Here is a 13,639-nt window from a genome sequence, read left to right on the forward strand (position 1 = left end):
AATTGATTAAATCCCAAAATGAAAAATTAATTACATGTAAAATAGTAAATCTTTCAATATTTTAGAAATTAAGTATTTAATCCAAATTTATTTAATTAAAATAAATAGTACTAATATATATATAAATAAATAAATAATTTGCAATGTCGTGCAGGTACATTTATTTTTAAAAATTAAAAAGTTAAAATAATATATATATATATATATTTATTTATTTGTTGTAATGATTTATTTATGTTGCTTCAATATAATTATTTGAAATACATTAAAAATTAATTATTAAATTTAATGTATACTTACATCTTAATTAATTAGTTTAAATGTGCATTTAAGATATACATGTGACTAATTTTTGTTTGCAATTAATTGAAAGTGTGACAGTTGTGTTTAACTTAACAAGAGAGAGAAATATTATTTATAAAAGGATGGAGAGTAATTACAATTGTGAGAGGTGAAAAAAGTAATAATAAATGATTTGTTTTTTTTATCTGAGAAAAATAAGTTTTTTCTATTCAAGTTTATTCCCTCTTCATTAGTTTATGCATAGAAAATGAGGTTAAATGTGTGTTTGATTTTTATATGGACAATTAATTGATTTTGTATTCCAATATATCTCAATGTGATTATTTTTTATATTAGGATAATGAGGAATGTGTATATAAAATATTTTTACATGAATGACGTGCTTTCCTACTTATTAACTATCAAGAAGATATTACATTTCTTTTCTTTCTTATTAGCTTAAATTGTTATATGTTATCACATTTACCTTATTTATTGTTAAGTGACATTGCTATATGTTTTGTGACATGACTATGGTATTTTTTAGTGTAAGAAAAAATCATTCTATAATCATAGAACCAACAACAAATATAAAGATTAGTCTCACAAATATGGTTGAGAAATTTAATTTTCAACTTTTATTATATATATTATTTACCTATCTTTATGAATAGTATTTAGACATGGATAATTCAGAAAAAAAATTTAAGTAGGTATATCATGACTAATAGTAATACAAATATATTCTTATTAGTACATGTATCTATTTAACCATGTTTATAATGTAAGGGGAAACATAAATACCTATGCTTGTACTATTTTCTTAGGATAATAAAATAATCATTATTAACATTAAAAATATCACTAAAATTTATATTAAATTTATGAACAAACATGTACATAAAAAAACAGTTGTAAAATATTAACTATAAATGTTATGAAACACAAGTATAATTTCTCATCAAAATAATTATAGTGGGTTGGTTTTTTTACCTATTATAAAACCAATAATAAAAAATGTGCAAAAAATAATTAAAATATATAATGTACATTATTTATTGTGTACATGAAAGTTGAGTGAATGCATAAAACTAAAAGAATAGAATAGAAATTTGAGAAAGTATGAAGATAGTTTGTTTGGCTTAGAATTATTGGTGTGAGGAGAAGCACAATCCTCATTTGTCCTCAAACAGGATTATAACAATGACAAGGATGGGCCACAGATGGGAAATGTGCCTGAGGATGGTCCCAAATTATTTTCTCAGGAGAATAAAAAGAAGTAAATAATGGAATCATTTATTCACTTCCAAAATCTATAGCAGTAAATAGGTAAAAGAGAAAAAAGAAAACCCAATCATGTGGTTTCCCAAAAAGCCCCATTGAATCCATATCTACATTTAATTATTTATTCATATGCAGTAATGCAATCCAACTAAAGAAAAAATATCCAAACAAAAGAAAAAGGGTTGGATTATTTTTGGGTTGTTGAGTTTCAAAAGAAACAGCAACACAACATAGCACAGCACAAAGACAACCTTAATTTTCATTTTGGAAAAAGTTATAAAAGAAAAAGAAATTAGAAAATCTAAATTCCTGGAAGCCACAGAGTGTTAGAATTTCTTGTCATTGAAGGTACCCCTCTTTTGTTGCTTGACCCTCAATCAAAGACCCATCTTTTCCGTTTGGCGTAGGGAACTTCAACACTGAAGCCCTAATCACCATATCCATCCACCTCCACATCACCCCTTTTGCTGCTCCTTCACCACCAACATGGGTCGCGAAACTGTGTTCCTTCCAGCCCCACCAACCACTGCCACCACTGCAGTGAATCCAGTAGCAGCACCAGCTACACCACCTACTTCTCTTGCTCCTGGTTTCAGGTTCCACCCAACTGACGAGGAGCTTGTAATCTATTACCTGAAGCGCAAGGTTTCTGGCAAAAGCTTCCGATTTGATGCTATATCTGAAGTGGATATATACAGGAGCGAGCCCTGGGACCTAGCAGGTCACTCCCTTTTCCTAAATATTTAAAGTTTCTCACTTTTCTTTGCTTAAATTTGGAATTTTTACTGTTTTATTTTAATGGGATGTGTGTTTTGTTTGGTTTCTCAGCTGCTTCACTTTAATGGATTTTCTGGATATTTTTCAGTTTTCTGATGTTTTTTATTTTTGACTACTGTGAATGATGGTGGGTTGAATGTTTGTTTAGATAAGTCGAGGTTGAAGACCAGGGACCAGGAGTGGTATTTTTTTAGTGCATTGGACAAGAAATATGGAAATGGTGGGAGGATGAACAGGGCTACCAACAAAGGGTATTGGAAAGCCACTGGGAATGATCGACCAGTGAAACATGATCAAAGGACTGTGGGATTGAAGAAAACTTTGGTGTTTCACAGTGGCCGAGCTCCTGTTGGAAAGAGGACTAATTGGGTTATGCATGAGTACAGACTTGTTGATGAGGAGCTAGAGAGGGCTGGGACTGGATCCTCTCAGCCTCAGGTGAGATTATAAAATTAATTTTAGAAATTGAAGTCTGAGATGACCCCAAACTATATGAATTTGTGCTATGCAGCAACTGGGGGCTCTACTTGTTTTCTTGTTGGTAAAATAAGGAGCTTAGCTTAGTTATTTTATGTGGTTCCCAAACCAAAATTGTGGGTTTTTGGGCTTTGTTCTTAAGTAAATGTCGAAAGAATAGTTTGCTATGTACTGCACTATGGACATTGTTATTGTGTTACACATGGTTAATCATTTTTGTGCATTTCTCTTCTGGATGGAGAAGGATGCCTATGTCTTGTGTAGAGTATTTCACAAAAATAACATAGGACCTCCAAATGGACAACGATATGCACCCTTTGTTGAAGAAGAGTGGAATGATGAATCTGGAATGATTCCAGGGGCAGAGCCTGTGTATAATGGCTCTGTTGCCTACCAACCACTTGTTGAAGGCAACGGTGGTGTTTTATGCACTGAAGGGAGAAATGGTGTTGTACAGGTTAGCTCCCTCCTAACTTTTCGGTTGTATATTCTGCATGTTATTAACGATAAAGTTTTTGGATTTATATTGGAAATTTGTTGATGCTTTACATTTAATTTATGCGCAACCGTTGAATATTTATTTATAAAAAACACTGTTATCAATGGTGGTTGACAAAAGGCCAAAATTCTACCATATAAACATGCTCCATTGCAGCAGCCTCTGGTGCTGCCATAGCAGACCTCCCTTCACAAATTGCCTATGGTGATAGGCATACCATCTGCTGCACCATTCGACATGGTCCTACCATTTAACAACACTGTTAAAAAATGATTGGAGATATGAAAAGTTGATGATAACACTGAACTTCAATGTTAAAAACTTTATCGAGGGATTGGGTAGCTTTGTTGCATTTTTTAGCCTTCTATGTTAAGGAGGAATCTTTATTCTCAAAATTCATTTCATCTTCCTTTTTGCCATAATATTTAGGAAAAAAAATAGTAGAATTGATATCTGGTCCGCTTCAATTTAATACTTTGATCAGTTGTAAATGTGCAATAATAATGTTCCCCACGTTACTTCAATATTTTGTCCGTTTTTCTCCTTTCTTCCCTTGGTAGATTCTTTGTCGTTTGTATTCCACCGCTTTCTTCGTTGTCGTCTTAATGTTTTCTTTTTCTTTCCATAATAAAAAATATATATTCAATGAGTTATAAGGTTTTTTAGGTTTTTGTCTTATATATATATATATATCAGTTTATTCAATTCCAATGAAAAAATATCAATTGATTTAATGGATTTTGCTATTCCTTTTTCATTTGACCTAGATTTTAAGAATTGAAAATCAATCCATGCAATGATAAAATTTTAGTAGATACTGTTTGATTTTTCAAGTGGAACAACTCTTCTTTTTTTCTCTGTTCTTTTAATTTAACTATTCTTGAGTGGAACAATTTTTCATCTTGAGCGCTGAATGTTCATTGAGCTTTCTGAAATAGGTGATTGCTTTTTCTAACTTATGTATTCATCTTCAGAGGAATCTTGCAACATGAAAGCTTGCATTTTTTAGATAAGTAATGTTTAAAGAACAAAGTGTGACTCAGCTAGCAAATTTTGCATTTTTGGTTTATCTTATTTCGGATAAATAACTGCTTACTGTTGCCATATTTCTAAGAGAGCTTTTGAGAAAAAACATAATTACTTACCCAACATAATTTGTTTCCAAAGATGCACCAAGCTCTGTTTGGGTTACATGTGGTGTAAGTGGTTCAAATGTCCGTAACCTATAGTCAAAATAAGGAACCAGGAGATCCATAAAACATTATTTTTGTGTTTACTTTGGACCTTGATGTTGCAATTCTTGATGCCCGTTGTAGAAGTGGCATTGTGGAAACATGTGCTATTTATGAGTCTGTGTAAGATCATGGGATTCTTTAAACTACCAATTAACTTCCAAAGACAATGGGACAGAAACGAGCAAGCACTCATTTTAGAGTAGAGGGCCATTTTAGCTTGAAAAAAAGGTGAAAATGAAAGATCTTGAATTTGTGAGTACATTTGTTTGTTTCACTGACTTTACTCTCCTTTGTGAAGGCACAAACCCTTTCAAAGACAAAACAAGATATGGTTGTCACTTTTTTCCAAGGCCATTGATTTAGTTGGGTATGGTGTTGCCATCAACACAATGATAAAGAAGTTGCAGCAAAAGTTCTAACAGCAAATGGTCATGGTCGGCAACCTAAATCCACAAGTTGGCCATAGATGATGAATAAAGAGACTGATTTTGCACCATTGGAGTCAATGTCCAAATATTTTACTCTTCTTTGTGAGTACATTTGTAGGAAATAATTTGTTTCACTGACTATTCTCTTCTTTGTGAAGGTGTGAACCCTTCCAAAGACAAAACAAGATATGGTTGTCACTTTTGTCCAAGGCCATTGATTTAGTTGGGCATGGTGTTTCCATCAACGCAATGATGAAGAAGATGCTGCAGAAGTTCTAACAGCAAATGGTCATGGTTCCGCAACCTTAATGCAAATTGGTCATAGAGGATGAATAAAGAGACCCATTTTGCTTCGTTGGAGTCAATGTCCACATATTTTTTATAGTGGCAAAAATTCAAAGAACAACCTTTTTTAGCTCTACCAACAAGCCCAACATTGAGAGTCCTAATTGTGAGTTTGTGACCAATAGGACCTCTCCTTTTCAGTTTTACATCCTTTGAAGTTTTGTGGTTTCTTTGTGAGGGTGTACCTATGTAGGAGTTAGGTTGGGTTAGGATAAGTGAACACTGGGGAGGAATTGTTCCTTGATAGAAGGGAGAAACTCCATAAAAGCTTTAATACCATCTACAATTAGCACATTAAGGGCTTCGTTAGTTTCGAATTTGATTCTTGCATGGATAGATGATGTTTTTGTTGGTGGCACAATAAAGAAGCCTGAGGTATCTAATTTGGAATATCATGAAACCAAATTACCTAAATGACTTTAACAAACATGTGTGCTAGAGGTATTGGTTTGGTTGTATGTGTTAGGAACCAAGAATTGAAAAGAGAAAGAAAAGAAATATTTTTATTGAAAAGAACAAGTAGGAGAGCCCTCTCTTCTCCAAGGGTTTCCCTTCACAAAGCATTTTTCCTTTCACAAAGAGCTGAACCTAGTGATTTGTTCACCTTCAACCAGGATCACAATCCTTGAGCCCTTTTTTGGAGCCTCTTGGCACAACTCCATCCCCTCCTCGAAACTTGAGATTTGTACCTCTATAACGATTCCGCAAATCCCTAAAATTTCTTTCATTCTTTACTATTTCTTCAATATCAATAGCTAACCTCATATTGCATAAAATCTTTTGGGTTGTGTGAACGCACCTTCCTTCTAATGTTTTATGTAACCCTGCCAGAAAAATTCCCCAACATTTGCTCATTTGTTGTAGACGGAGCTTAAGCAACCAACAACTCAAACTCATGAACATATAAACACTTGTGTTTTGACTCAATGCTACCTATCTCTTATAGATTGAACCCCTTCTTCAACCTTGAAACCTCCTTAATAGCATTGTGGTCAATTCCTCCCAAGAAGGATTCTGGGAAACCTTGTGCCAACATTGGTACCAATGTACTACATTTCCTTCCATACTAATGATTGTGATATTTCTCTATTGCTTTAGTTGTTGGACCTAAATAAATTTTCACCCTTGTGATGCAACCAATTGGGTCTTTCCTTTGAAGGTAGGTAACTCCAACTTCTTAACCCACGTGTGTGGAGCTTCTTTTGATTCATAGAAGGTCATCATCCCCCCATTTCTTTTGTTATATTTTTGTCATTGTTCTCACCCTCTTCAAGGCCAATGACCTGTTTCCATCCATATTTTGAGTATCTCCTTTTATGTCATTGATGTCTTCTACACTCTTCTTGTTTTTAGCAATGCACTCATTGATTGTTGGTTGTCCTCTTCAGTTTTTCTATTGAGGATTCCAAAGTTGTGAATTTGGCTTCATCTTGATCCATTTCTCTCCAATTGGGATTCGGTAGGTCGGACCAATTTGTTAGGAACTAGGCATTGGATAAAGTAAGAAAAAAAGAGTTTTATTGAAAAAAAGAAAAGAAAAGAGATAGGAGGACACAATTTCCTCCTAGGTTTCCCCTTGACCAAGGATTTCTTCTTTCAGAAAGAGGTAAAACTCAATCTACAAAAATGAACCTCCTTTCTCGTTCTTCTCACAATGTATTTATTACTCTCCTTTGCTTAACTGTTCTATAAGACCACTATTGGACTACCCATAAATATATAGTTTCACGCACGAGTTGCCACTCTCGGCTTGAGGGGTGTGTGTTGAAGATCCCACATCAACTAGAGATTAGGACATTTCATAGTATATACGTGAGTGCAAACCTCACCTTATAAGCCGGTTTTATAAGGTTGAGTTAGGCTCAAAATCCACTTCTTATTACATTCTATTAGACTTCTCCCCAAAATTACAATTATTGGACTTTTGTTCTCTAATATAGTAATAGGGCTTTAGGCGCAATATCTTCCTTCCTAACAATATGATAACATATGGTTTGTAATTAAGTAGGATTGTGATTGTGATTGTAATTTCTAAAATTAGGGTGTTGATTATGTACAAAATTTGTCTTGTTTCCTTAGTTTGGGTTATCTTATTTGGATCTTGTGTATAAGTATCAAGCAAAACATTTATTCTTTCTTCTAGATTTTCAAGTTCGTATAAAATTTCCTGATTTGAAGGCCCTACTTAAGTATTCAAATCTTACCTACCTTCATTGCATGATTTTTTTGGCACATTCAATGTGCCCTTAGAAGTGTAAACCGGTAAGGTAGCACTATTGGTACCTTTGACCTCCTCTGTTGCCACATCAAAAATAAATATTTTTATTTAAAAAATAATTGAGGCATACATATATGTATATTCTTTTAAAAAAATTGGGAGGGGGGGGGGGGGGGATTAAGTCATGGCCCCTCCCTACTAAGATCCGACACTGTCTACCACCTTCATGATCGATCTAACTAATGATCGTACTAGGAGAATTGTCTTGTTAAGATTGATTTATTGTTGAAGTTTGGTTGTCATCATAGTTATGACATGCTAACAGTGGCACGAAGAGTTCCAACTCATGTTTGATTGTACTATGTTTACAACCACAATCATTGCAATGTTAGAACCTTGGCTGTTAAGTCTGTTTTCATTGGGTATGCATCTAACAAAAAGGGATACAAGTGTTATAATCCCTAGACTTTTCATGCCTTTGTGATTGTTTTACCATGGATGTTACCTACAAAGTTGTCTTTTACATTGGTTCTCGTATTCAAGTGGAGAGTCATCGGGAAACTAAATCTCAAAGATTTCGCGCTCTCTCCTTACGTAGGATAATATGGTAAAGTTGACTCCTTATGAAGAAGTTGCTATTGAAGAATCAATTGCAGATCCCGAAGAAGCAGTTGCTGTATAGAACATGGGACTAGTATAAGTACCAAATGAAGCAAATAATATTGACAAATACTACCAACACTAGTATCTAAGAAGGAAAAGACCACGTGATATTAATGATTTTTTTTGGAAAGAAAAGTGTTCTTGAGGCAAGTATTCTATATCTCATTTTTGTATATACTAATCCTCTTTCTATACAACATTAGTGCTTTGTTTCAACTATTATTGGGATTTCCAAAGTTGTTCAAGATTCCTAGAGGATGAAAATTGTGTCGAGTCATGAATGAAGATATGTGGAATTAGATGGATATACACATAAATATCAATTTGATGGTATATTGGGTTGATACAAGGGAGGTTGGTTGGAAAATAGGCATACTCAAACATATGGAATAGACTATGAGAAGACATTTGTTCATTTACAAAGATGAATACCATTAACATTACTCTCTCATTGGTAGCTCACTTTGGATGAGATCTACACCATTATGTTCTAAAAAAATGCATTTATGCATGGAGACTTGGAGGAGGAGGCGCATATGGAGATCCTAGTAGGTTAGTAATGGAGGAAGGAAGGTGTATATAGGTAAGACACTTTTTCTTTGCATGCTTGGTTTGGGAGATTCACCCTAGCTAGGCTATCTTAAGGGTACAAGGGGAGTCAAGGTGACCACACTTTCTTCACAAAGTATGCTGAATATTGATGATATGATTGTTGTAGACAATGAAGTTGAAAACCAAATGCTGAGAGAGAGGTTAGAAACTTCGTTTAGAATTTTGAAGTATATTCTTGAAATAAAAGTTGCCTAGTCTAGAAATATCATCTTCATCTCTCAGAGAAAAGAAAACACATCCTTGATCTTCTTAGAGAGACAATCATGCTAGACGGTAAACCATAACCATCTACAATGTCCATGGAGTAGAATCATTGGACAGGAAGCAAAGGAGAGCCCAAATATACTGAAGGCATCAATGTGCAATGTTGTCAAACTCGAGAATCATAATAGGATCGAAAAGGGGGATAAAAATTCTTAACTTGACTCATAAGAGTTAGGAGTATACAGATAATAGAAGCAAAGACAAAGCACAACAGAGAGTGAGCATAACAAAGCGACTGAAACAAAGAGCGAGTGTCAATAACTGTGAAAGCATCATTTACCATGATGGTTGTGAGTGTTTTGATGCCAACAATGGTGAAACTAGTGGCGATGGGAGAATCATGAGTGTATTGTGGCTATCAATGATAAAAGTGATAGTTTTTCGACAACAACGATAACGTCAACATCAAGAAGTGTGTATGCCTCACAAGTCTCCTTCATTTCTGATTTGTGAATTATAAGAACCCTAGCGGAATAAAAGGGTCAAATGGCACAAGTGTTGGGCTTTGATTTAGGTAGGGTCGGGTCGCCTTTTAACCAACAATGGGCCATCAAACCCTATCTTCTCAAGACGGAAGGATCAACATGGTGCACGATCCCATGATTCAGCGATCAACGTCATGATCTCGCAACAATTTGTGCTCCCCTCCTCGACTTGGCATATGCATCAAGTCATGAGCTCCTCTGTATTTGCAGGATTGCACGAGTTTGGGAGTTTACTCGCAATTTTGACAACATTTTCAATGTGTAAGACATCTAATAGTAAACAGGACTTCCAACACTTCATGACAAGTCTAGAGAGAGAAATTACCCATGAAAGCATGCATAGCCATAGAATATGAATGGTTGATATAGATAGAAGATCTATCTTAGGATATTGCATGTTCTTAGTTTGAAACTTGATGACTTGGAGGTGTAAAAAGTAAAAATTGTGGTTGCATGATCAATAACAAAGGTAGAGTTTCAAGATCGAATGAAATAGTTGGTGGATAGACAATTTCACACAGGGGATTTAGTTACGTTAAGTTCCATCTCTATCGTCAAAGATCTATTTCTCATTGGGTTAATGCTCAATTGACACTTAAGTTATATGGGCCCTTCAAAGTGTTAGATCGTCCTGGTGTTATGGCTTATTGAATTGATCTTCTCGTTGGGTTCATAATTTATAATGTTTTTCATGTCTCAGGAAAACATGTAGGATCTGTGGTCATTGCTACTTATATTCCTTCCAACATTGATGCAAGTTTTGGTTCATGTGAACATAATACTATTTTGAATAGGATGATTTGTCAAGAGGAAGAATTGGACTATGACTAGATTTTTGGTAAAGTGGAAAGATCAACTTCCACAGGATGCCATGTGCAAGTTTTACTATGATCTTTAGAGGAGATATCCTTCCTTGCATCCTTGAGGACAAATGCTTTCAAGGGTGGTTAATGATAGAAAAGAAAGGGTAAATAGAAAATTGTAATAGTTGAGGGCTGACCCAACTGAATTGTTGGAGAGTGCATTACTATAGTTACTCTTCAACTACATACAGGGAAAATGATTGAATAGTTGGGTAATCAATCATCTTGTAACCAAATTTTGGTACCTCTGTTTCTCAGTAAGAAAACTTGGGGATTCTTTCTTCATCTGAGAATTCCCTATTTCCTTCCATAGTTCTTCATTTGTGAGGAATTCCTAGAACTAAAATTCCCAGAACTATTGTAACACCCTTATCAAACTATGTACAATTTTAATTTGTGATTTGGTTCCTTATTTCCTTGATTAGATTAGCCTCACTTCGATTTATATCTATGTATTAAATTTTCTACCTTTCAATCAAGAGAAACAATTTTCAACAATTCAGTCCTTCCTCTCTTCTCTAATTACTAGTAAGGTTTTGCATGTCTTTGTGCTGGGAGGTTAAGGGTCATGCTAAGTAAAGACTTTTAAGGCTTTGGTACAGTGGTTGCTGAAAATCCAGGAACAAAGAAAACTTTAGATGAGACAAAATCTGAAGTGTTTGAGATGTGAAAGGCCATTGGTTGAATATTGAGCTCACTATAATCCTTCTTTCGGTATATTAGAAAGGACTCTACAGTTTGTGTGTGTAATAAGGAAGGTTGTGGATCTGTGGGAATTATGTATTCGGAAGTATTAATAAGTAGACTTTAAGCCTAACTCAACTTCATAAAACCGGCTTATAAGGTGAGGTTTGCACCCACTTATATACAATGAAATGTCCTTATCTTTAGTCGATGTGGGATCTCCAACACACCTCCTCACGCCGAGAGTGATAATTCGTGTGTGGGATAACATATTATGGGTGGTCCGATAACGGTCCAATAGGAGATGGCCTGATAAGCCCAACAAACATTCGTTAGGATAGGCTCAAAAATGACTCTGATACCAAATTATGAAATGAATTTTAAGCCTAACTCAACCCCATAAAACCGGCTTATAAGGTGAGGTTTGCACCCACTTATATACTAGGACATGCTCTAATCTCTAGTCGATGTGGGATCTCCAATAGGAAATATATTTGCTTTAAGCCTAAGGATTCCACAGGACAAGAAATCTTCCTAGCACCCTTTTAAAACTGGTTTCTAGATTTCATTATATTTCTTATTTGATTTGATTAGGAGTCTAGTACTAATTAATGAGTGTACGCTTTAGTCATACCGTATCATTACACATCATATATCAATCAATATTTTATTACTGTTCTCTTTGTCATTCCTTCTCTACCTAAATTCCTGTAGTTTCAAAAGCTCCCAACATGGCAACATATAGTATAGTGAAACAGCCGTAGTCACCTTTCAATTGCAAAATAACATTTGAATCGTGAGTTTTGTTATGTTCACTTATCTTAAACTCTAGGAATTGCATCTCTGTTATTTATGTTACTTGGTATGATGGATCCAAGATACCTAAATAATGCAACTTGTGTTATATTATGATCTTCACTTTTTCACTTTCTCTAATTGGAAACCATGAGAGTTCAAAAGCTTCTATCCACGTACATCTCTAGCTGAAGTATATTATTTGCAAAAGGCATAATATTGTCTGCTGGAGATGCTATACAAGGACATCCAAAACTGAATTATAATAATTAGGAAAGATAAAAGCTCTAAGTTGACGGTAGGTGGAAACTTATAGAGGTCTGGAAATTCTTTTGACTTTACCATGTTTTGCATTCTAGGGTGTGATGCATGGCACTGAATTCAAAATCATTTGGTTTTCCTCCTCTCTCGGTTGGAAGTTACCGTTATACGGTGACAATTTTTATGGATGGGGTAATTTGGAATTGCTTATTCAGCAACCTGTTGATGGTGCTGTTGATTTTATTAGTAGAAGTTTTAGCTTCTTCGATTTTGGTGAACAAAACTAAACTCATCAAATATTTATTTTCAGTATGTGTTTTAGTAGTCTTTCTTGCTTCTTAAGATTTTCAGTTTTAACAACATATTAAAAGACGATTGACTCAATTGTGGATGGTGGAAGTTTATTTGTAATATCTTTTCAAGCATATGCTTTGTATTGCAAAGATATAGTTCTAAGTTCTTATTATTACAGTACAATACAGCTTTTATTTTATGAAGTCTTGATGTGTGGCAATTGTAGCAACCCTTCACTATTCAAAATCTTCAATTTGGATCTGAAATTTGATGTTCTAAAGTTATTGATTCTGTTTTATGTACTATTCACTGGCTTCACATTTGGTTGTGCTCTATTGTAGGACACTCAATCCCACAATAAGGCTCCGTTTGACGTGAACAAGCTTCCTATAGAGACTCAAAATCTTCTAGCTGTGTGCAAGAGGGAAAGCATGGCTGAGTATCCATCTCCTGAAAAGGATGATAATAATTGTAAGCAAGTGGATGAGTACCCTTCACCTCAAACAGACAATCCAAAGCCTTTCTCTCAAATATACAAACGAAGGCGGCATAACTTGAACTCCAACCACTCTAATGTTACTGGAGATACAATCCGAGCCAGCCAGGATCCATGCTCCTCTACAGTAACAACTGCAGCAACAACACTCCCAACCACCACTGCTGGTGCCGCCACCACCAACACTGCACCGAAAAAACATTTTCTGTCTGCACTGGTGGAGTTTTCCCTGCAAGAGTCCCTTGAATCTAAGGAAAGCCTTGCTTTGGTTAAGGCACTGGATTTTGAGGCCGAAAACCTGGAGGCATCCATGCCTCCAAGCTCTGCCAAGTTCATCAAGAACTTGCAGAGTGAGGTCCATAAGCTTGGAGTCGAAAAGGAGACAATGAGGTTTGAGATGATGAGCGCTCAAGCGATGATTAACATTCTCCAGTCTCGACTTGACATTGTCTGCAAAGAAAATGAGGATTTGAAGAGGAGTGCCCAAAAACCTTAGACATTGGCAGTGGCATGCCCTTGTAACAGTTTAAGTTAGTTACAGCTGAGTAATGAAGCTCGGTTAGCGAACATTTTATTTTTCTGAGTAAGAATTTTAGTTCGTTTCAATGGCTAAACTTGTCAGTGTTACAATTTGAAACTTGTCATTGTGTATGATATGACTTTCAATTTCCCATTGC

General features: G+C 35.1%; 1 protein-coding gene across 2 annotated transcripts; it reads left to right on the top strand.

The window, feature by feature from the left end:
• The first annotated feature begins 1,716 nt into the window (after positions 1-1,716).
• On the top strand, positions 1,717-13,639 carry LOC137828589 (NAC domain containing protein 50-like). Of its 2 annotated transcripts, XM_068635227.1 has the most exons (4): positions 1,717-2,287; positions 2,492-2,781; positions 3,065-3,277; positions 12,808-13,639. In XM_068635227.1, the coding sequence occupies exons 1-4, from the start codon at positions 2,053-2,055 to the stop codon at positions 13,456-13,458; spliced, it is 1,389 nt and encodes a 462-aa protein (XP_068491328.1). In that variant the 5' UTR covers positions 1,717-2,052; the 3' UTR covers positions 13,459-13,639. The 2 variants fall into 2 exon arrangements, with proteins under 2 accessions (XP_068491328.1, XP_068491329.1); XM_068635228.1 differs by lacking the exon at positions 3,065-3,277.

The sequence above is a fragment of the Phaseolus vulgaris genome, chromosome 7 (assembly GCF_000499845.2).
Source record: "Phaseolus vulgaris cultivar G19833 chromosome 7, P. vulgaris v2.0, whole genome shotgun sequence".
In the NCBI taxonomy this organism is placed as follows: Eukaryota; Viridiplantae; Streptophyta; class Magnoliopsida; order Fabales; family Fabaceae; genus Phaseolus; species Phaseolus vulgaris.